The 24,554-nt window shown below is 41.0% G+C and overlaps 1 protein-coding gene across 1 annotated transcript in view; it reads left to right on the forward strand.

Annotated features, from left to right (window-relative positions):
- Positions 1–24,554, forward strand: part of MLIP (muscular LMNA interacting protein) — a 169,803-nt gene that overhangs the window by 120,350 nt on the left and 24,899 nt on the right. Inside the window, exon 12 of the mRNA XM_073335117.1 lies at positions 1,153–1,278. Within this exon, the coding sequence (XP_073191218.1) occupies positions 1,153–1,278 (126 nt within the window). The remainder of the gene's footprint in view (positions 1–1,152; positions 1,279–24,554) is intronic.

A 24,554-nucleotide genomic window follows, 5' to 3' on the forward strand; every position in this document is an offset into this window, starting at 1 on the left:
TCCTCACCCCCAAGGGAAAAAGGGAGGGAACCAACAACACCCTAAAGGAAAGAAACAGCAAGTAACAAAACAAAAAACAAACATAGACTAACAGAAACCCAGCTAGTGCACACAGCATCTGCCAAACAGCCTCACTTGAGGCAGGGGAAGGAGAAAGAAGAGACAGATAGACTCCACAGTAGCCCACTGGTTAGGTAACTCCTCTGGAACATTGACAACCCAGGTTTAAAACTTTGCTCTGAATCAGGCAGAGCAGGGACTTAAACCTGGGTCTCCTACATCCAGGGTGAATGCTCTGCATGGAGAGAGTAAATCTTTTTCTCCCAACCACTGATGTAGAACAAATTTTGAAATTTTTCAAAAACTGGAATTATTGTTTTTCAGCCAGCTGTACTTTGTAGAGTAGACAATTACTTTTTTCCATTCATTTCTTCCTTTATTTCTCTCCAGTGACTGAAGGATGAATACATTGAGATGTTAGTACTGAAAAGACTAATTACATTTGTGCAAAAATGATTGTTTACTGCTGCTGTTCATAATGTGTTTCAAGTTCTTGGCTAGTATTCTGGGAAAGCTCCATACGATATTTGGCCAGAGTTTAAGTCTGTCATTTCTAAAAAGTGCTTTTTTACCATGCGTTGGTGAAAGTTATTAGTTAATATACTTGCATCATCTGTTGCCCTTCTTTACTATGTGGGGTTTTTTTCATTTTACGGTGTCTGTTTGAAAAGGCCACACTGGAATTTGCTGTCTGTAAACAGATGTGATTATACATAATCCATGACTTGATGAAGTTATTAGGATGCAGTTGAGCAGCTAGCAAGAGGTGGCAGAAACAATAGCTTGATAGGCAAGCTAGTTTCTGTCCTTTGGGTTGACAACAAATAGATCTTAATTAAGAGCTTCCTGTGACTGCAAAATCACAACTGGTGTCACCTTTCTCCATATTCTGAAACAAAAACAGGCCAGTCAAAGAGGAATTGAATGATTTTGGTCCTTGTATATTTTTTAAATGTCATATTTTGAAATATGGTAACTTCAATAAAACTGGAATTAGAATGTCCAGAAATAAATAAAATTTTCTGTAATCTGGTACTACTTCAGGTTTTTAAATTTCTATTCTTTTCCCCCCTGTGCTTGCTATGGATCTAGACAAAGCCTGGTGTTATTCGTCCAGGGCCAGTGAAAACAAAAATCTTATTAAAAACAGAGGAGCCCTATCAACCAAACCCTTTCAAAAAATACCTTGAAGAAACCAGAGATCCAGATATTGAGAAGGTGAGTGCTTTATTTAAACATCACCTCTGCCCCGCCCCCATTCCAAATTTGTAGTGGTTGTCAGTTTCCTCAGAAGCTGATGAAGTTGAATCTTGGAGTCTTGTTTATTTATGTGTATACATATTAAATAGCAGCAATATATATACACTACTCTCCCATTTTATATTTAAACACTTTACTATTAAAACTGTATCAGCCCAGATGATGTTCCATTTTGTATTATCCAGTGGCTTAACTCCTTCTCTGTAGCTTTTAAAAGAGGGGGAAATAGCCTGTATATGAATATACAGCCTGTATATTAATGAATTTTGATCCTGGTCATTCTGTAACATCTGTATGTAATTTTTTAAGACATGGACTCATTAGGACTAAAAGGCTTTGTAACCTTATACAGAACCATCTACCGGCAAGTTATTGTGTCCTGATACAAAGCTTAACCAGAATTGCATGATTAAATAACCAGCCCCTATTTTTGATAATTTGTTATCCATGTCAATTTAAAATCAAATTTTGCTTCCAGTATCAAACATACCACTTTGTGTAATGTCTTTAAGAACATCCTGTAGGGTCATTAAGAGCACCTTGTAGTGATAATACAGTATTTTTCATTTCTGAGCGATTTACTGACTTGGTCAGCCACTATCTCAAAGCAACTATATGTATGCAAATCTATCAATCTATATAGGTAAATATGTGTTTGTGTGTATTACTTTGAATTAAAACCTTTACCACAATATGTAATTAAATTCCTGGAGAAGCTTCCAATTAATTTACACAGTATGTTGTGAATCATCCATCTGGTAGGTAGTAGAGGATCACAATGCTGAGTAGTTCTCTTGCCAGACGAAATGTGAACAAGGCACCTTTATAATTAAATTCTCACTAGCTCTGGGGCCTTCTAATCACATTTTAATCACTTTAGCAACAAAAAAGTAATAATTTAAAAAGCTTTGTTGTTAAAAACACTTAAAAAGAAAGACTTTTATTTTAACTGTCTCCCTCCCCACAGGGGCCAAATTCTACTCTCATTTGCACTACGTCGGCTTCATTGACTTTCCCAATAGAGTTGAACTGCTGTAAATCAGAGCTAAGTCTGGCCTATTGTCTGTAATATACCAATGGGCTCCAACATCCTCTGCATGTGTTATCATAAATGCTTCTTTATAAAATATAGAGTTTGGCTCTAGAGATGGATGACCATGTGTCAAGGTTTCTTCCCCACTCTGAACTCTAGGGTACAGATGTGGGGACCTGCATGAAAACCCCCCTAAGCTTATTTTTCCCAGCTTAGGTTAAAACTTCCCCAAGGTACAAACTATTTTACCTTCTTCCCTTGCACTTTATTGCTGCCACCACCAAGCGTCTAACAATTATATAACAGGGAAAGAGCCCGCTTGGAAATGTCCTTCCCCCAAAATCCTCCCAAGCCCTACACCCCCTTTCTTGGTGAAGGCTTGATAAAAATCCTCACCAATTTGCATAGGTGAACACAGACCCAAACCCTTGGATTGTAAGAACAATGAAAAAGCAATCAGGTTCTTAAAAGAAGAATTTTAATTGAAGAAAAAGTAGAAGAATCACCTCTGTAAAATCAGGATGGTAAATACCTTACAGGGTAATCAGATTCAAAACAGAGAACCCCTCTAGGCAAAACCTTAAGTTACGAAAAGACACAAAACCAGGAATATACATTCCGTTCAGCACAACTTATTTTATCAGCCATTTAAACAAAACAGAATCTAACACATATCTAACTAGATTGCTTATTAATCCTTTACAGGAGTTCTGACCTGCATTCCTGCTCTGCTCCCTGCAAAAGCAACACACAGACTGAGAGAACCTTTGTTTCTCCCCCACTCCAGCTTTGAAAGTATCTTGTCTCCTCACTGGTCATTTTGCTCAGGTGCCAGCGAGGTTATCCTAGCTTCTTAACCCTTTACAGGTGAAAGGGTTTTTCCTCTGGCCAGGAGAGATTTAAAGGTGTTTACCCTTTCCTTTATATTTATGACACCATGGCAAATAACAACACTTGGAACTTGAATCAACGTTGTGATGCTGTTGCAAAAAAAGCAAATGAAGTTTTGCCTTGCTTTAACAGCAGCATAGCATGCAAATCACAGAAATGATAGTACTGCTTTACTCAGCACTGGTTAGGTCTTAGCGGGAATATTGTGTCCTATTTTGGTTACTGCTATATAGAAAGGATGTAGAGAAACTGAAAAGGATCCAGAAGCAAGCAACAAAGAGGATCAAAGGGATGAAATGCAAGCCACATGAGCAAAGGCTGAAGGAATTGGGTATGTTTAGTATGGAAAAGCGGAGCTTAAGGGGGAACATGGTAGCGGTCTTCAAATGTTTGGAAGGCTGCCATAAAAAAGATGGAGAAAAATTGTTCTCTTTTGCCACAGAGGGCAGGACAAGAGGCAATGGGTTCAAGCTACAGCGTAGCCGTTTTAAATTAAATCTCAGGAAAAACTTCCTAACTGTAAGAACAGTAGGACAATAGAGCAGACTGCCTAGGGAAGTCATGGAATCTCCTTCACTGACGGTTTTCAAAGAGAGTTTGGATAGCCATCCGTCTTGGATGGCTTAGATACAACAAATCCTGCCTCTTGACAGAGGATGACTAGATGACCCTTGCAGTCCTTTCTAAGCCCATGGTTCTATGATTCTAGATCTGGGTAAGAAACTGTTTTCCTTACCCACAAACATTTTTGAGATTTCAAAAATTTTCCTGTTCCACATTGGGATGAAATTGAGTCCTTTGAAAAAAATTAATAAAAAATGAGAGAAAGTGGGAGAGGCAGATCCACCCTAGAATAGTCAGGTGGTTAGCCACTCACATGGGATGTGGGAAATGGAGCTTCAGATCTCTGTCTAACCACATACAAGGTGAGTGCCCTAACCGCAAGGCTATAGAGTCAAGTTTCTGTCAGTGGCCCACTGAATATTTAAAAAATTATACGTAGTAGAACAGGTCCACGAAGAGAGATTGAGAGAGATACGTGCCAGAATTGTCTGATGGTAAGAGCACTCACCTGGAATATAAGAGAATCAAGCAGAGTAGTGACATGAACTTGGTTCTCCCACATGAGTGCCCGAACCATCTTGCTACTCTGGGATGAGTCTCTGTCTCTCTCTCTCCCCAACCGCATCCCTCCCCCCACCCATGCTGGTTTTGACCAGAAATTTCATCTTGGACCTGAAAAGGTGTCAATTAAACTTTCATATTTCTGCAAAAAGCTTTGTTTTGATGAATTAGTGTTTTCTGACAAAAAACCCTTGTGTTATAAAATTTCCAACAAGCTCTTCTCAGCACAGTATCTTATGTAGTGACTAGCTGAATATTCCTGACTGTTTTATTACTATTTATTTAAAAGGCTGAATGCCCTTATGTATAGGAGTAAGTTTGTAGGGTCCGATTTTTCCTAGTTTCTCTGTGTGCATCAATTGATGTCAATGGCAAAACTCTCAATTTAAATTTATTACTCTGTAGCTTATCCTTTAATCTGCTTTCTTTCTCTACATTAAACCTCAGCCAATCATTTTGATCTTAATATTAGAATTATCTTATATATGTACAAAGGCTCTATTGTGCCTATAGGCTGAGGCCCATTGGATGCTGAGATGGTTAGTTGCAGAGAGGAACACATGCTTCCCTTTACTGGTTGACCTTAGGGTTGATCACAACCAACTACCACAGTTTTAAACATCACAATCTCTGCCATCCCTCGGTGCTAAGCCGTGTTTTAAACATATTAATGAACATATATTAGCAAACATGTTTGCGAACCACACTTCATTTTCCTAGGCTGGACAGGGCCATGAGATGCATTGGCTTTATCAGACTAGGAGGAGTGGGGAGGATTAGCTAACCTAACCTTGACTACATTTCCTAGTCTAAGGGTATGTCTATACTACCTGCTGGATTGGCGGGCAGCGATCGATCCATTGAGGGTCGATTTGTTGTGTCTAAACCATCCAAGACGGACGGCTATCCAACTCTCTACAATCATACCCAGATCTAGAATCATAGAACCATGAGCTTAGAAAGGACCGCAAGGGTCATCTAGTCACCCTCTGTCAAGAGGCAGGATTTGTTGTGTCTAAACCAACCAAGACGGATGGCTATCCAAACTCTCTTTGAAAACCTCCAGTGAAGGAGATTCCATGACTTCCCTAGGCAGTCTGCTCTATTGTCCTACAAGTCTAGATGCGATAAATCGACCCCGAGCACTCTTCCGTCAACTCCGGTATGCCACTGGAGCGAGAGGCATAGGTGGAGTCGATGCGGGAGCATCAGCAGTTGACTCACAGCAGTGAGGACACCATGGTGAGTAGATCTAAGTACGTTGACTTGAGCTACGTTATTCACGTAGCTGAAGTTGCGTAACTTAGATCGATCCCCCCGTGCCCCAGTGTAGACCAGGCCTTAGTCAGTGGCTCTCAATCTTTTCAGGTTGGCTACTCCTTATTCAAAGTCAAAAATTTTCATGGTCCCCTTACATTTTCTATCACAGTAAGAGTAAAAATTGTATCAATGATAACAATAAGCACATATAATTTATTTGTGTGTGTTTTGAGTTTGACAGAGAATATTTGACCTTGAATGATAAGGGTGTGTGGGCAGTCAGTTTACTTTAGATTGTACTAAAATATTCAGCATCCCATGTTTCCCTTGACTGCCTTTGTTACCCCTCAGCAAGCCACTGATTGAAAAATACCGATCTAAACAAAGCGAAGGGGACCTTGCTGAACAAGAGGTGTAATTTACCCCTCTCCTCATCTGATTAATTAATTTGATCTAGTGCAGTGGGTGTTTTGTTGATGAAGTAACAATGCAGTCTCCAAGCTCTGTAACTTGAAATAAAGACAAGTTGGACTTTATATCTCTGTTCAGCAGTCTTTCTTATATTTGAGGTTTATTATGGAGATAAACAAATTTATGTCATTTAGGGAATTATATGTAGACATAACTCCAATTTGTGATTATGTATACTTTGGTGTGTTCCAGGGCTGTCAAGCGATTAAAAAAATTAATTGCGATTAATTGCACTGTTAAATAATAATAGAATACCATTTATTTTAAATATTTTTGGATGTGTTCTACATTTTAAAATATATTGGTTTCAATTTTAACACAATACAAAGTGAAGAGTACTCACTTTATATTTATTTTTATTACAAATATTTGCACTGTAAAAAACAAAAGATCTAGTAATTTTCAATTCACCTAATACAAGTACTATAGTGCAATCTCTTTATTGTGAAAGTTGAACTTAAAAATGTAGAATTATGTACAAAAATAGAACTGCATCCAAAAATAAAATAATGTAAAACTTCAGAACCTACAAGTCCATTCAGTCCCATTTCTTGTTCAGCCAATCATGCAGACAAACAAGTGTGCTTACATTTGCTCATGGCATTTTTTGCAGCTGGTGTTGCAAGATATTTACATGCCAGATGCGGTAGAGATTCATATGTCCCTTCATGCTTCAACCACAATTCCAGGGGACATGCATCCATGCTGATGACGGGTTCTGCTTGATGTTAATCCAAAGCAGTGTGGATCGATGCATGTTCATTTTCATCATCAGAGTTAGATGCCACTAGGAGAAGGTCCATTTTCTTTTTTGGTGGTTCAGGTTCTGTAGTTTCCACATCAGAGTGTTGATCTTTTAAGACTTCTGAAAGCATGCTCCACACCTCATCCCTCTGAGATTTTGGAAGGCCCTTCAGATTTTTAAACCTTGGGTTGAGTGCTGTCGCTATCTTTAGAAAGCTAACATTGGTACCTTCTCTGTGTTTTGTCAAATCCGCAGCGAAAGTGTTCTTAAAATGAACATGTGCTGAGTCATCATCCGAGTCTACTATAATATGAAATATATGGCAGAATGCAGGTAAAAGAGTTGGAGACATACAATTCTTCCCCTAGGAGTTCAGTCACAAATTTAATTAACACATTATTTTTTTTAACAAATGTCATCTGCAGGGAAGCATGTCCTCTGGACGGGTGGCCAAAGCATGAAGGGGCATATGAATGTTTAGCATATCTGGCACGTAAATACCTTGAAATGCCAGCTACAAAAGTGCCATGCGAATGCTTGTTCTCACTTTATGGTGACATTGTAAATAAGATGTGGGCAGCATTATCCTGCGTAAATATAAACAAACTTGTTTGTCTTAGCGATTGGCTGAATGAGAAGAAGGACTGAGTGGATTTATAGGCTCCAATGTTTTGCATTGCTTTGTTTTCGAGTGCTTATGTAACAAAAAAAATCTACCTTTGTAAATTGCACTTTCACGATAAGGAGATTGCACTACAGTACTTGTATGAGGTGAATTGAAAAATACTCTTCTTTTGTTTATCATTTTTACAGTGAAAATATTTGTAATAAAAATAATAATATAAAGTGAGCCATGTACACTTTGTATTCTGTGTTGCAATTGAAATCAATATATTCGAAAAAGTAGAAAAACATCCAAAATATTTAATAAATTTCAATTGGTATTCTATTTAACAATGTGATTAAAACTGCAATTAATCACGATTAATTTTTTAATCACAATTACTTTTTTTGAGTTAATCGTGTGAGTTAACTGCAATTAATTGACAGCCCTAATATGTACATATGCTTGCTGCTGTTTATAGGCATATCTCAAATCAAAATAAGTACAGTTTAACATATAGAATCATTTCTATTGAATTTTTGTTTTATTTACAAAATTATTAAACAGTTTCCCAGATTTAAGCTACATGAGTCAAATGTTCATAAGCTTTCTGCTTTGAACTAACTTTCAATAGGAGTTTTACTGTTGCATTCAATCGGAGCAAAGTTAGGCTAATGCTGAGCATATTTCAAAATCCTACCCTTTATATAGAATATATTTGTAGGCCTTCTGAGTCATCAATTTATGTGATAGCTGGTTGCATCTGGTTCCAAAAGTTATTTTGCACAATGTAGAGTCATACAATATCATTAATGCATTAATTAAATCATTAATTATCTTTGTTATATCGCTAAGTTGGGACATTTTTAGTTGTTTTTAAAAAATAATAAACCGAATTTTAGAGATACGTTCGGGATTCTCTGATCCTACATCACAGAAACCAAACTATATCTGTGTGCAATGTTTTGCAGATTGCTAAGTAATATACGTTTGCAGTAATATTACAGAAGTTTGGGGAAACTAACAAAACTGTATAATAATATGGGTGTTTGACAAAAGCCAAAATAAAACTAAAGCAAAACCAAATGATCGAAGTTCTCTTCTAACAAATAGACTACTGAATTCACCAGAAGGAAAAGGCTATATTTCATGATGAATGTTAAATCTGGCTTTCCCTATGTAAAAGAAAATTTCAGTTTATTTTAATGAATGATAAAATGAACATATTAATCATGACATATGGAATACCATAAGTCTACTGTAAAAGACTTGTAATTTTACAGGGATCTTTAATTGTGAAGTGTTTATTTTTTGAAATGGGGAAGGGATTGGTGGTGGTACGTGTAAAGGAAACATAATTCAGGGATGTCATAGTATAGTGAATGAGTATCCGATCCTCAGCTGGTGTCAATTGCCATATCTCTACTGGAGTTCATGAATGAGTCAGAAGAACACCACTTATCCAGTATGAATTTTCAGACAAATAGTCACTTGAGCCAAATTTGTAATTTTGGGGGCATTTACAGATATTTTCATGAAAATCCAGAGTTGGCTGACTACATATGAATAACTTTTACCCCTGTAATGTAGTGAACTGAATTTAGTACATTTTTTCAATAAAGTATTTGAGATTTTATTTTTAGATTTCAACCACTGCTACTTGTACAGATTCACAGGATTGCTCTTTGATGTAAGCAGCTCATATAGCTGTAAAACTTGAACATCTCACACTTTTATTTCTCCATGGCTGCTAAAATATGATTGAAATCCCATATTTATTTCCTCACATTTTTTCATGTGTGGTACTTCTCTTAATGTCCTTACCAGTGGAGCCTTTGATTCATTTCACTTTTTTACTTGCCGTCGCAATAGTTAAATAGCCTTTTGCACAGTGATGTTGACGATTATTTTTGCTTGCTCAAATCTTTGACACACCATACAATTTCTTAGGGGAGACAGACAGAATCCTGCAACATTATGTCTGATGTAATTGAAAACAAAGATTTTTTACTGTCTCCATCTTTCCCCCTTTTTCATGGAAATTGGGGCTTTGGAAATCTTTAACTTCCTTTTAAAAAAAGTTCATATTTCTGTTCTTTCTCTTTTTTTATTCCTTCCCTGTCCTTACAATATCACAGTCTCCGCACATTTCCCTTTCCGAGTCATGTTGCCAACATTCTCCTTCATATACATAAAACAAAGAGAGGAATTCCTTGACGTGATAAACTTAAGAGCAGATAGAGTAGCTGATGTTCTAAACAGTGCCCATTGTATTTACTCTTCTCTTCTGATTTTTCTTAGACATCTGCATTACCTTCTTCCCTTTCCTGTCATGCCTCCCCGTTTGACACTGAGCACTGGTGATCATGTGGGTGACATTCAGTTTGAGACCTAGTGATGCAGCCACCTGTATTTGGTGATCTTCAGCTCCACCATTCCCTGTGTGGATCTCATAATTTGCATGGCAGAGAGTAGTTTTTCACTTATTATGGGACAGGCAAAACTGCTCCATATGGAAAATATCTTTGTCCTTACAACAAAAATATTAAAATTTGCTTTTAAGTTCAGCATTTTTCATGCAGCTCTTCACATGTGTTTTTGCATTATTCATCTTCTACCTTTACCCAAGATTCGTCATTTGTAGGATCATATTATGTAAAGTAGGAAAATAATATTTTGTTGTGCTTTGAATGAAATTGCAATGTTGAAATGGTGTGCTGATCATTTTTTGAGGCTAAATTAAATGGAGTTCCTTAATTTGTTAAAATTCCTCTGGAAAAGATGTAGAATTATACAAATAGATGGAGCTCTTTTTATCAATGTTTTGGTCCTGCCTGTCTGCCTATGTGCCAATAAAATGTATATATTCGGGGAAAACATTGATTTTATTTTGGCTTTTTCTTGTAATGGCTCATACTGATTTTCTGTTTTTCTGCGGAGAAGTGTAGCTTTTAGCAGTGACCATTCACTGAAGTTATTATTATCACTTATCTATTTAATCAATGAATGTACCATGAAGTTACCTTTCTCCTTCTGAAAATGCATTATATTTTCAGCAATAAAGGTAGATTTTAATATTTTTATGGGGCTGGTTAATTATGGAAACATTGAGGTTCAGTGCCTACATTTTCAGGGCCTTTAAGCATTTAAGAATGCTATATGCCCATTAAATGGATGAATAAGTTTTTGATGGTTCAAAAGAATACCATAATTTTTAGCATTTTCCTCATCATGGGAATAGACTTTGTTCTTTGACTGGTACATTTTAATGATGATTCTGCAAGGCTGCTTTAAAGGATATATTTGCTAGTGGAGAGTGTGCATTATTTACAGTAAATAATTGCTACAAATGCTAATGAATGACTGACTCAATTTGCATGAAAGTATCAAATGATAGATTTTGTGTCTTGTGGATGCTAAGACCTTTGTGGGTATAAGGAATTGGTTAACACCATGTCTTATGCAGCTGTCCAAGTACTCCCTTTATTTTTTTCATCTATGGATATGTATTATTCACTTGCATGATTTAGAATTAGGGCTGTCGATTAATCGCAGTTAACTCATGTGACTAATTCAACAAAATTAATCATGATTAAAAAAGTTAATCACAATTAATCACAGCTTTAATTGCACTGTTAAACAATAGAATACCAATTGAAATTTATTAAATATTTGCAGATGTTTTCCTACATTTTCAAATATATTGATTTCAATTACAATGCAGAATACAAAGTGTACAGTGCTCCCTTTATATAATTTTTGATTACAAATATTTGTACTGTAAAAATGATAAAAGAAATAGTATTTTTCAATTCACCTCATACAAATACTGTAGTGTATTCTCTTTATCAAGAAAGTGCAACTTACAAATGTACATTTTTTGTTACATAATTGCACTCCAAAACAAAACAATGTAAAACTGTAGAGCCTACAAGTCCACTCAGTCCTACTTCTTGTTCAGCCAATTGCTAAGACAAACAAGTTTGTTTACATTTACGGGAGATAATGCTGCCTCTTTATTTACAATATCACCTGAAAGTGAGAACAGGTGTTCTTATGACACTTTTGTAGCTGGCATTGCAAGGTATTTATGTGCCAGATATGCTAAACATTTGTATGCCCCTTTATGCTGTGGACACCATTCCAGAGAATATGCTTCCAATTAAATTTGTGACTGAACTTCTTCGGGGGAGAATTGTATGTCCCCTGCTCTGTTTTACCCGCATTCTGCCATATATTTCATGTTATAGCAGTCTTGAATGATGAGCTAGCACATGTTGTTGGTTTTAAGAACACTTTCACTGAAGATTTGACAAAATGCAAAGAAGTTACTAATGTGAAATTTCTAAAGCTACAGCACTCAATCCAAGGTTTAAGAATCTGAAGTGCCTTCCAAAATTTGAGTGGGACGAGGTGTGGAGCTTGCTTTCAGAAGTCTAAAAAGACCAACACTCTGATGTGGAAACTACAGAACCCGAACCACCAAAAAAGAAAATTAACCATCTGCTGGTGGCATCTGACTCAGATGATGAAAATGAACATGCATTGGTCCATACTGCTTTGGATCATTATCGAGCAGAACCTGTCATCAGCATGGACATGTCCTCTGGAATGGTGGTTGAAGCATGAAGGGACATATGAAGCTTTAGCACATCTGGCACATAAATATCTTGAGACACTGGCTATAGCAAAGCCATGCAAACGCCTGTTCCTACTTTCAGGTGGTGATGTAAACAAGAAGTGGGCAGCATTATCTCCCCTATATGTGAATACACTTGTTTGTCTGAGCGATGGGCTGAACAAGAAGTAGGACTGAGTGGACTTGTAGGCTCTAAAGTTTTACATTGTTTTGTTTTTGAACGCAGTTATGTTTGTACATAATTCTACATTTGTAAGTTCAACTTTCATGATAAAGAGATTGCACTACAGTTGTAATGGAGGAATTGAAAAATACTATTTCTTTTATCATTTTTACAGTACAAACATTTGTAATAAAAAATAAATATAAAGTGAGCACTGTACACTTTGTATTCTGTGTTGTAATTGAAATCAATATATTTGAAAATGTAGAAAACACCCAAAAATTTAAATAAATGGTGTTCTATTATTGTTTAACAGCACGATTAATTGTGTGATTAATTTTTTTAATCGCTTGACAGCCCTACTAGGAATGAAAACAGGATAGAGTCATTTTCCTTTCTTTTTTTTTCCCCATACAGCAGCTATGAAGTGGAGCATGATCTCATAATAACATTAATCTGTGGAGATCCCCCACTGAAACGAACACCATAAAATAAAATTAAATTATTTTAAATTAGGTTGAAAATTTGAATGACTAATATAATTTTCGTACTACTCTTAATGTGCTGCCTTCCACTGGAGGATTGAATTCTGATGGTTTTTCTTTTGAAAATATAATGTACCAACAACAAATTGATAATGGGGTCCTAGAGAACTGTGAGCATTTGCAGCTCTTTATAAGTAAGACTATTAAGAATAAGAGTAGTCCTATTCTTTATCTTTAAAAGTAAACCCATTTGGAACAATGCAGAACCAGAGAGGAATGAAACTTAATTTGAAACAGAGCCAAGAGGAACATTTGTCCAAACTTTGTGTCACTGATGGAATAGGGATTCTTTTGAAGAACAGCAGCATGCAGTGTTGGTGAACACTGATATCTGTCAGGTGTCTATTTCCTTCTACCTTTCTGACTGTTTTTTTTTCTATTGGGTCCATTCCACTTGTTTTCTATACTCAGTATATCTATGGCCTTACATTATGTATGTGAATAGTATATTATCTCACCCTGGAGCTCATTGCTACAATTATAAAGAATCCTGTTATATGGCATCTCCAGGCACTATAAATGGGAGAGCTTTGTTGGCTAAATTGAGCTCCCAGCTCATTAACTAGACTGGAAATTGGGGAGAGAAGCAGAAGAGATTTGGATTTATCAAAGCAGAGGCAAAACATGATTGAGATTTTGCCAGAAAAGCATAGCCCCCTGCCCATCTCTAACCTTTATTAAAAATGTTTGGAGAATCATTTCAAGTGATCTTAAATGTGTCAGCTGCAAAGAGCTTGTAAAATCCATTTTCTGACTTATTGATAACTCTAAAAAGCTGAAAGCATTGAGGAGGGAAGTTTCATGTGCATGTACCTTCCCTAATGTAATTACTAAACATTCAGAATAAAATGGATGGAAAGTTTTTGTGTATGCTTTAAATTTATTATATTACCTAATATAAATGTGGTTAACTCTAACTTTTCTCTTGTGTAATAAATCAGTCACATTTAGAAATAAAAACATCACAGGATTTGTCAAATATTGTTTGTTTACTGAGCACTTCTGCTACCAAAGCATCCCGCCACAAAAAGTTACCAGACTATTTAGGCTTTGTATTCTGGCCCAAACTTCGGCCTTGGTTACACCGGTGCAATCATATTAACATCAATGGAGTAACCAAGAAGACAATTTGCCTTTCTGCAACAGGCTTCTTTTGTCCACTAATCAAACTCTTTATATGCTTTTCTTCTCTCTAGGACAATGCTCCCCTCCATCCTCCATATCCGACTAAATTGATCCCTCCAACTAAGTCCCCATTACATCCACAGTCCATCTGCCATGCTGACTGTCTAACCCCCGGGCCCTTCAGTCATTTGTCTTCCATCTTATGTGATGTTCATGAGAGTTCTTATAGGCCTTACAGTCGCAACGCTTTGTATAATAAGGTGAGCCTTCCGTGCTGCTATTGTCTTGTGTTATGTCTGATGTAATTCAGCATTCTTCTGCTGCACTGGAAAATAAATTTTACAAGTGGATGGAGTTCAGTTGTGGCTTTAGACCACATCCCTACATTGGGAGAGGTGAGATGCCCAACAGATGCTCTGGGAGATGTTGTGCCACAGACAGACATAATATCTCCTGGAGCTTCAGGGGATAATGGCTATATCATGGCCCTTTCACATTGCAGAACTTGTGCTCCATTCCCCTCCCCCAAGAACTTATTTTGCCAGCCTTTGTGTGTGTGTGTGTGGTGGGAGGAAAGGTCAGATCCTGACTTCCCCTCTCCATCTCCTTTAAAGCTGCTAGTTCTACTGTAGGAGCAAGGCTCACACAATCCTTGCACCCCGGGACTATGACCCAAATCCTGTAAACATTTACTGGTGCTTAACTTCCCTTAATCAAGGAGTCCCATTAAAGTCCATGATCTTAAAGCTAACTAGTGAGTATTTGCTGCATTGGCACTTACGATTGTGCCCAGCTCCTGTTTTGGGGGCATTTATGTGGGAAGAAAGCCCCAGAACCTCAAAGGTATTTAGGTGCTTAACTCTCATTGAAATTGATGGCAGTTAAATGTCTAAATACCTCTGAATATCTAAGATGAAGCTTCTTACTCCCTCTCACCTTCTCATTTACTTTGATGGAATTAGACAAAATCTGGCCAAAAGGCTTAACCCAATATGACATGAAAGTTAATCTTATCTTTGCCCTGAGAAATGCAGTCTGCATTTCTTTAAAAGTGATTTGATGAAAAGAGCCTTTGGGGGCTGTTTCTTTATGCTGTATCACAACTTCTTCTTCAGGGGAAATTAAAATCTTGAGATTCCCATAAACATTATTGGTGATTGTTTGTTCACTTAGTTAGATTTATATAAGCTTTAAAAAACCACAATATGAAAATGTGCTAATCTAAGTTTTGCTAAACTTTCCAGACATTTTTACTTACTTAGTAATTTACAGTGAGATATTTTCAAGGTTGCCCCTTCATAAGGGGACAATTTTAATGACTAGTTCATACAGCCAAAAGGATTTTGGAGGATTGGGCCAAAAGAAATCTGATGGTGTTCAACAAGGACAAGTGCAGAGTCCTGCACTTAGGAAGGAAGAATCCCAGGCACTGCTACAGGTTGTGGACTGACTGGCTAAGTGGCAGTTCTGCAGAAAAAGACCTGGGGATTACAGTGGACAAGAAGCTGGATATGAATCACCAGTGTGCCCTTGTTGCCAAGAAAGCTAACGGCATATTGGGCTGCATTAGTAGGAGCATTGCCAGCAGATTGAGGGAAGTGATTAGTCCCCTCTATTCAGCACTCGTGAGGCCATATCTGGAGTATTGCATCCAGTTTTGGGCCCCACACTACAAGAAGGATGTGGAAAAATTGGGAAAGAGTCCAGCGAAGGGCAACAAAAATTATTAGGGGACTGGAACACATGAGTTATGAGGAGAGGCTGAGGGAACTGGGATTGTTTAGTCTGTGGAAGAGAAGAATGAGGGGGGATTTGATAGTTGCTTTCAACAACCTGAAGGGGGTTCCAAAGAGCATGGAGCTAGGCTGTTCTCAGTGGTGGCAGATGGCAGAACAAGGAGCAATGGTCTCAAGTTGCAGTGGGGAAGGTCTAGGTTGGATATTAGGAAAAACTATTTCACTAGGAGGGTAGTGAAGCACTGGAATGGGTTACCTAGGGAGGTGGTGGAATCTCCATCCTTAGAGGTTTTTAAAGCCTGGCTTGACAAAGCCCTGGCTGGGATGATTTAGTTGGGGATTGGTCCTGCTTTGAGCAGGGGGTTGGACTAGATGACCTCCTGAGGTCTCTTCCAAGAGCAAGCAGCTTCATTGAGCACCTCCATTCTTGTTGGTTACTTGCTATTATAGACTTCCTCGTTTCTCATTATTTCCTTCACTTAAGAACATAGTACAGAGTCTATTATTCCCCCTTAATTTCTATGGCAGATGGAATTTTCTAACTTAGCACAAAGATCCAAACTGCAATTGTTACCTAATTAACAAAAAAAGAAAAGAAAATTAGGCCTCATATTGCCTTTTAACACCTCATGAGTTCAAAGGATTTCAAAATAGAGCAGATGAGCAGGATTTCAAAATAGCTGTTGCCACCTGTTTGCATTTTACCTGTTTTGCCGCAAGCTTACTCTGCAGATAGTGTATAAAATTACAGAGCATAATGTGTTGTAACAGACAAGGATTTACTTTATACAAGATGGGCAGTAGCTATTAATGTAGAGCAACATTTTCAAAGTTTGGTGACCAAAGTTAGGTTTCTACATCTATTTTTAGGCAGCTGAATAAAAGTGGCCTAATTTTCAAAGGCGCTGAACACCGACAGCTCCTAGGGTACAACTATACAGCCCAAGCCAGTGAGCCTCTCTGCGTGGGTCAACAGACTTGGGCTAATGCAGTTCACACTACCGTGCTAAAAATAGCGGTGTAGACATTGCAACTTGGGCTGGAGTTCAGGCACTGAAGACTAGGATGGGGGGTGGACTTCAGATCCCCTGCTCCAGCCTGAGCTGCAACTCCAAAGTGCTGTCTACCAGCCATTTTTAGTGTGGTAGCATGAGCCCAAGTTTGTTGACCAGGGCTGTAAGGCTAGCTGCTGTTGGTCTGGGCTATCTAGACATATCCTATATGACTTATTGGGATTTGTGGGTTCTCAGCCTTTCTGAAAATCAGGCCACTTGTAATTGAGTGCCTAATTATGGCCTTAGAAATGTAACGGTAGGTATCCAGGTTTGACAATATTGGGCATATGCTGTATTTAGAAATTTTCCTATTAGTGTCAGTTTCCTGAGTCACCAACACACATACATTACACAGTTTTATTTTTTACATTTTGAATTTAAATAAATCAGCATATACCTAGCAACAGGTCATAGGAATATGGTAAAAATGTAAACTAAAAGGAAAATATCAAATCTACACTGAAAGGTATGATTTGAGAATCTGTCTAGACTGTCCGTCTTAGGTACGATCTAGGGATGGATCCTGGCCCCCCTGCAGGAGAATATCCCACAGGCATAAAGCTAGCAGACAAAATAGAGCCAGCTTCTATGCCAGCTGCCTTAACCACCTTGGGTAGGGTGTGTGACAGACAAGGTGGAGAAGAGTTCTATTATACAAGTTTCCATTTGTCTCAGGTCCCTTGTGGTGGCTCAGCTAAGGATACTTCTTGAACTAACTCCTTTGTGACAGGTTTCAGAGTGGTAGCTGTGTTAGTCTGTATCAGCAAAAACAACGAGGATTCCTCTGATGAAGTGGGTTTTAGCCCACTTATGCCCAAATAAATGTGTTAGTCTCTAAGGTGCCACAAGGACTCCTCATTGTTTTAACTCCTTTGTGTGACTCAAGGCTAAGTTGAGAATAAGTTCTCCTCTAGTGTGTTCTAGAACTACCTGTCCAAAGAAGCAATCACTGAGTTATGTCTACACTATGAAATTAGGTCGATTTTATAGAAGTCAATTTTTAGAAATCAATTTTATACAGTCGATTGTGTATGTCCCCACTAAGTGCATTAAGGGTATGTCTACACTACAAAATTAGGTCGAATTTATAGAATTCGTTTTTTTAGAAATCGGCTTTATATATTCGAGTGTGTGTGTCCCCACAGAAAATGCTCTAAGTGCATTAAGTGCATTAACTCGGTGGAGTGCTTCCACAGTACCGAGGCTAGAGTCGACTTCTGGAGCGTAGCTATCCCACAGTTCCCGCAGTCTCCGCTGCCCATTGGAATTCCGGGTTGAGATCCCAATGCCTGATGGGGCTAAAACATTGTCATGAGTGGTTCTGGGTACATATCGTCAGGCCCCCATTCCCTCCCTCCCTCCGTGAAAGCAAGGGCAGACAATCGTTTCACGCCTTTTTTCCTGAGTTACCTGTGCAGATGCCATACCACGGCAAGCATGGAGCCCGCTCAGCTCACTGTCACCGTATGTCTCCTGGGTGCTGGCAGACGCAGTACTGCATTGCTACACAGTAGCAGCAACCCCTTGCCTTGTGGCAGCAGACAGTGCAATACGACTGGTAGCCGTCATCGTCATGTCCGAGGTGCTCCTGGCCACATTGGCCAGGAGCGCTTGGGCAGACATGGACGCAGGGACTAAATTTGGAGTGACTTGATCAAGTCATTCTCTTTAGTCCTGCAGTCAGTCCTACTGAACCATCTTATGGTGAGCAGGCAGGCACTTTAGAACCTGTCAATACTACTCCTAAGTAGCCAGAAATTGCTGGAAGCACTCTTTGTTCTCTCCTTTTCACAACAGTGCATCCACACAGGTTTTATAGATCTTTCTGGTCTATAATAAGATTGGATCTGAAGATCAGCTCTCCCTCAGGGGGAGGGATAGCTCAGTGGTTTGAGCATTGGCCTGCTAAACCCGGGGTTGGGAGTTCAATCCTTGAGGGGGCCATTTGGGATCAGGGCAAAAATTGGAGATTGCTCTTGCTTTAAGCAGGGGGTTGGACTAGATGACCTCCTGAGGTCCCTTCCAACCCGGTATTCTATGATCAAACCAGGCTTCTAACGATAAGTCCCAAGAACGAACTTTCTATGATCTATGATACGGATTGCTAGCAGTCGTACTGTAGCATCTTCTGCCAGGCAGGCAAGAGATGAGGATGGCTAGCAGTCTTACTGCACCGTCTTCTGCCGAGCAGCCATGAGATGTGGATGGCTTGCAGTCCTTCTGCACCATCTGCTGCCAGCCAAAGATGTAAAAGATAGATGGAGTGGATCAAAACAAGAAATAGACCAGATTTGTTTTGTACTCATTTGCTTCCCCACCTCCCCCATCTAGGGGACTCATTCCTCTAGGTCACACTGCAGTCACTCACAGGGAAGGTGCAGCGAGGTAAATCTAGCCATGTATCAATCAGAGGCCAGACTAACCTCCTTGTTCCAATAAGAACAATAACTTAGGTGCACCATTTCTTATTGGAACCCTCCGTGAAGTCCTGCCTGAAATACTCCTTGCTGTAAAGACACCCCCTTTGTTATTTTAGCTCCCTGAAGCCAACCCTGTAAGCCGTGTTGTCAGTCACCCCTCCCTCCGTCAGAGCAACGGCAGACAATCGTTCCGCCCCTTTTTTCTGTTCGGATGCCATACCAAGGCAAGCATGGAGGCCGCTCAGCTCACTTTGGCAATTAGGAGCACATTAAACACCACACGCATTATCCAGCAGTATATGCAGCACCAGAACCTGGCAGAGCGATACCGGGCGAGGAGGTGACGTCAGCGCGGTCACATGAGTGATCAGGACATGGACACAGATTTCTCTGAAAGCATGGGCCCTGCCAATGCATGCATCATGGTGCTAATGGGGCAGGTTCATGCTGTGGAATGCCGATTCTGGGCTCGGGAAACAAGCACAGACTGGTGGGACCGCATAGTGTTGCAGGTCTGGGACGATTCCCAGTGGCTGCGAAACTTTCGCATGCGTAAGGGCACTTTCATGGAACTTTGTGACTTGCTTTCCCCTGCCCTGAAGCGCATGAATACCAAGATGAGAGCAGTCCTCAGAGTTGAGAAGCGAGTGGTGATAGCCCTGTGGAAGCTTGCAACGCCAGACAGCTACCGGTCAGTTGGGAATCAATTTGGAGTGGGCAAATCTACTGTGGGGGCTGCTGTGATGCAAGTAGCCCACGCAATCAAAGATCTGCTGATATCAAGGGTAGTGACCCTGGGGTGGTGGAGGAGGGAAGGAAAATGCCACACAGCACTTTAAAAGTTGACAACTTTAAAATTTATGGAATGCCAGCCTTCTGTTTTTTGGGCAATCCTCTGTGGTGGAGTGACTGGTTGGCTGGAGGCCCCCCCACCGTGTTCTTGGGCGTCTGGGTGAGGAGGCTATGGAACTTGGGGAGGAGGGCGGTTGGTTACACAGGGGCTGTAGTGGCAGTCTGTGCTCCAGCTGCCTTTGCTGCAGCTCAACCATACACTGGAGCATACTGGTTTGATCCTCCAGCAGCCTCGGCATTGAATCCTGCCTCCTCTCATCATGCTGCCGCCACATTTGAGCTTCAGCCCTGTCTTCAGCCCGCCACTTACTCTCTTCAGCCCACCACCTCTCCTCCCGCATTTTGCCTCCCCCCACCGCGTGGCTACCTCCTCAACCCTCCCCCCTCCCCGTGGCTAACAGCGGGGAACATTTCTGTTCAGCCATAGGCAAACAGCCCAGCAGGAACGGGCTCCTCTGAGTGTCCCCGAAGAAAAGCACCCTATTTCAACCAGGTGACCATGAATGATATCTCACTCTCCTGAGGATAACACAGAGACATAAAGAGCGGATGTTGTTTGAATGCCAGCAAACATACACTGCAATGCTTTGTTGTACAATATTCCCGAATATGTGTTATTGGCCTGGAGTGGTAAAGTGTCCTACCATGGAGGATGCAATAAGGCTGCCCTCCCCAGAAACCTTTTGCAAAGGCTTTGGGAGTACATCCAGGAGAGCCGCGAATGCCAGGGCAAATTAATCCTTTCACATGCTTGCTTTTAAACCATGTATAGTATTTTAAAAGGTACACTCACCGGAGGTCCCTTCTCCGCCTGCCGGGTCCAGGAGGCAGGCTTGGGTGGGTTCGGGGGGTACTGGCTCCAGGTCCAGGGTGAGAAACAGTTCCTGGCAGTTGGGAAAACCGGTTTCTCCGCTTGCTTGCTGTGAGCTATCTACCTCCTCCTCATCATCATCTTCTTCATCCCCAAAACCTGCTTCCGTGTTGCCTCCATCTCCATTGAAGGAGTCAAACAACACGGCTGGAGTAGTGGTGGCTGAACCCCCTAAAATGGCATGCAGCTCATCATAGAAGCGGCATTTTGGGGGCTCTGACCCGGAGCGGCCGTTCGCCTCTCTGGTTTTCTGGTAGGCTTGCCTCAGTTCCTTAAGTTTCATGCGGCACTGCTTCGGGTCCCTGTTATGGCCTCTGTCCTTCATGCCCTGGGAGATTTTGACAAAGGTTTTGGCATTTCGAAAACTGGAACGGAGTTCTGATAGCACAGATTCCTCTCCCCAAACAGCGATCAGATCCCGTACCTCCCGTTCAGTCTATGCTGGAGCTCTTTTGCGATTCTGGGACTCCATCATGGTCACCTCTGCTGATGAGCTCTACATGGTCACCTGCAGCTTGCCACGCTGGCCAAACAGGAAATGAGATTCAAAAGTTCGCGGTTCTTTTCCTGTCTACCTGGCCAGTGCATCTGAGTTGAGAGTGCTGTCCAGAGCGGTCACAATGGAGCACTCTGGGATAGCTCCCGGAGGCCAATACCATTGAATTGTGTCCACAGTACCCCAAATTCGACCCGGCAAGGACGATTTAAGCACTAATCCACTTGTCAGGGGTGGAGTAAGGAAATCAATTTTAAGAGCCCTTTAAGCCGAAATAAAGGGCTTTCTCATGTGGACAGGTGCAGATTTACATCGATTTAACGCTGCTAAATTCGACCTAAAGTCCTAGTGTAGACCAGGGCTAAGTCGGCGGAGTGCGTCCTCACTATCGTGGCTTGCATCGACTAACGGAGCGGTGCACTGTGGGAAGCTATCCCACAGTTCCTGCAGTATGCGCTGCCCACTGGAATTCTGGGTTAAGCTCCCAATGCCTGATGGGGCAAAAACATTGTCGCGGGTGGTTTTGGGTACATGTCGTCAGTCTCCCCTCCCTCCTTCCTTCCCTCCCTCCCTCTGTGAAAGCAACTGCAGACAATCATTTCACGCCTTTTTTCTGGGTTACCCATGCAGACGCCATAACACGGCAAGCATGGAGCCCACTCAGCTCACCGCTGCTGTTGCAAGCATTGTAAACACCTCACGCATTATACTGCAGTATGTGCAGAACCTGGCTAAGAGATGCCAGCACGAGGACGATTGTGAGGAGGACATGGACACAGACGTTCCTGAAAGCATGGGATGTGGCAATTAGGACATCATGGTGGCAGTGGGGCTGGTTGATACAGTGGAACACCGATTCTGGGCCCAGCAAACAAGGAAAGACTGGTGGGACCGCATAGTCTTGTAGGTATGGGATGATTCCCAGTGGCTGCTTTCGCATGCTTAAGGTCACTTTCCTGGAACTCTGTGAGTTGCTTTCCCCTGCCCTGAAGCACAGGAATACCAAGATGAGAGCTGCCCTGACAGTTGAGAAGTGAGTGGTGATAGCTCTGTGGAAGCTTGCAATGCCTAACTGCTACCGGTCAGTCAGGAATCAATTTGGAGTGGGCAAATCTACTGTGGGGACTGCTGTGATTCAAGTAGCAAATGCAATCCCTGACATTCTACTATCAAGGGTAGTGACTCTGGGAAATGTGCAGGTCATAGTGGATGGCTTTGCTGCAATGGGATTCCCTAACTGTGGTGGAGCGATAGTCGGAACGCATATCCCTATCTTGGCACCGGACCACCTTGTCAACCAGTATATGAACTGCAAGGGGAATTTCTCAATGGTGCTGCAACAACTGGTGGATCACAAGGGACGTTTCACTGACATCAACATGGGATGGCCAGGAAAGGTGCATGACGCTCGCATTGTTAGGGACTCCGGGTTGTTTGAGCAGCTGCAAGAAGGGACTTACTTCCCAGACCAGAAAATTACTGTTGAGGATGTTGAAATGCCAATAGTTATCCTTGGAGACCCAGCCTACCCCTTGCTGCTATGGCTCATGAAGCCATACACAGGCAGCCTGGACAGTAGTAAGGAGCAGTTCAACTATAGGCTGAGCAAGTGCAGAATGGTGGTAGAATGTGCCTTTGGACGTTTAAAAGCTCTCTGGCGCTGTTTGCTGACAAGGTTAGACCTCAGCACAACCAATATTCCCACTGTTATTACTGCTTGCTGTGTGCTCCACAATATCTGAGAGTAATGGAGAGAGTAAGTGTCATAAATATAAAGGGAAGGGTAAACCCCTTTGAAATCCCTCCTGGCCAGGGGAAAGCTCCTCTCACCTGTAAAGGGTTAAGAAGCTAAAGGTAACCTCACTGGCACCTGACCAAAATGACCAATGAGGAGACAAGATACTTTCAAAAGCTGGGAGGAGGGAGAGAAACAAAGGGTCTGGGTCTGTCTGTAGTCGTCTTGGCCGGGGATAGACCAGGAATGGAGTCTTAGAACTTTTAGTAAGTAATCTAGCTAGGTATGTGTTAGATTATGATTTCTTTAAATGGCTGAGAAAAGAATTGTGCTGAATAGAATAACTATTTCTGTCTGTGTATCTTTTTTGTAACTTAAGGTTTTGCCTAGAGGGGTTCTCTATACTTTTGAATCTAACTACCCTGTAAGATATCTACCATCCTGATTTTACAGGGGGGATTTCTTTATTTCTATTTACTTCTATTTTTTTATTAAAAGTCTTCTTGTAAAAAACTGAATGCTTTTTCATTGTTCTCAGATCCAAGGGTTTGGGTCTGTGGTTACCTATGCAAATTGGTGAGGCTTTTTATCCAACATTTCCCAGGAAAGGGGGGGTGCAAGTGTTGGGAGGATTGTTCATTGCTCTTAAGATCCAAGGGTCTGGGTCTGTAGTCACCTAGGCAAATTGGTGAGGCCTTTTACCAAACCTTGTCCAGGAAGTGGGGTGCAGGGTTTTGGGAAGTATTTTGGGGGGAAAGACGCGTCCAAACAGCTCTTCCCCAGTAACCAGTATTAGTTTGGTGGTGGTAGCGGCCAGTCCAAGGACAACGGGGGGAATATTTTGTACCTTGGGGAAGTTTTGACCTAAGCTGGTAAAGATAAGCTTAGGAGGTTTTTTCATGCAGGTCCCCACATCTGTACCCTAGAGTTCAGAGTGGGGGAGGAACCTCAGCACAACCAATATTCCCACTGTTATTACTGCTTGCTGTGTGCTCCACAATATCTGAGAGTAATGGAGAGAGTAAGTTTATGGTGGGGTGGGAGAGGTTGAGGCAAATCGGCAGGCTGCCAATTTTGAACAGCCAGACACCAGGGCAATTAGAAGAGCACAAGTAGGTGCGCAGCACATCAGAGAGACTTTGAAAACCAGTTTCATGACTGGCCAGGCTATGGTGTGACAGTTGTGTGTGTTTCTCCTTGCTGCAAACCCGCCCACTTTGTTGATTTTAATTCCCTGTAAGCCAACCACCCTTCCCCCTTCAATCACAGCTGGCAAAGGAAATAAAGTCACTATTGTTTTGAAACCATGCATTCTTTCTTTTTAATTAAAAAAAAGGGGAGATAACTGATAAGGTAGCCCAGGTGGGGTAGGGTGGGGTGGGGGAGGAGGGAAGGACAAGGCCACATTGCTTATGGTAGCCACACTACAAATCAAAACTGTTTGAATGACAGCCTTCTGTTGCTTGGG

Source organism: Lepidochelys kempii, chromosome 3 (genome assembly GCF_965140265.1).
Source record: "Lepidochelys kempii isolate rLepKem1 chromosome 3, rLepKem1.hap2, whole genome shotgun sequence".
NCBI lineage: Eukaryota > Metazoa > Chordata > Testudines > Cheloniidae > Lepidochelys > Lepidochelys kempii.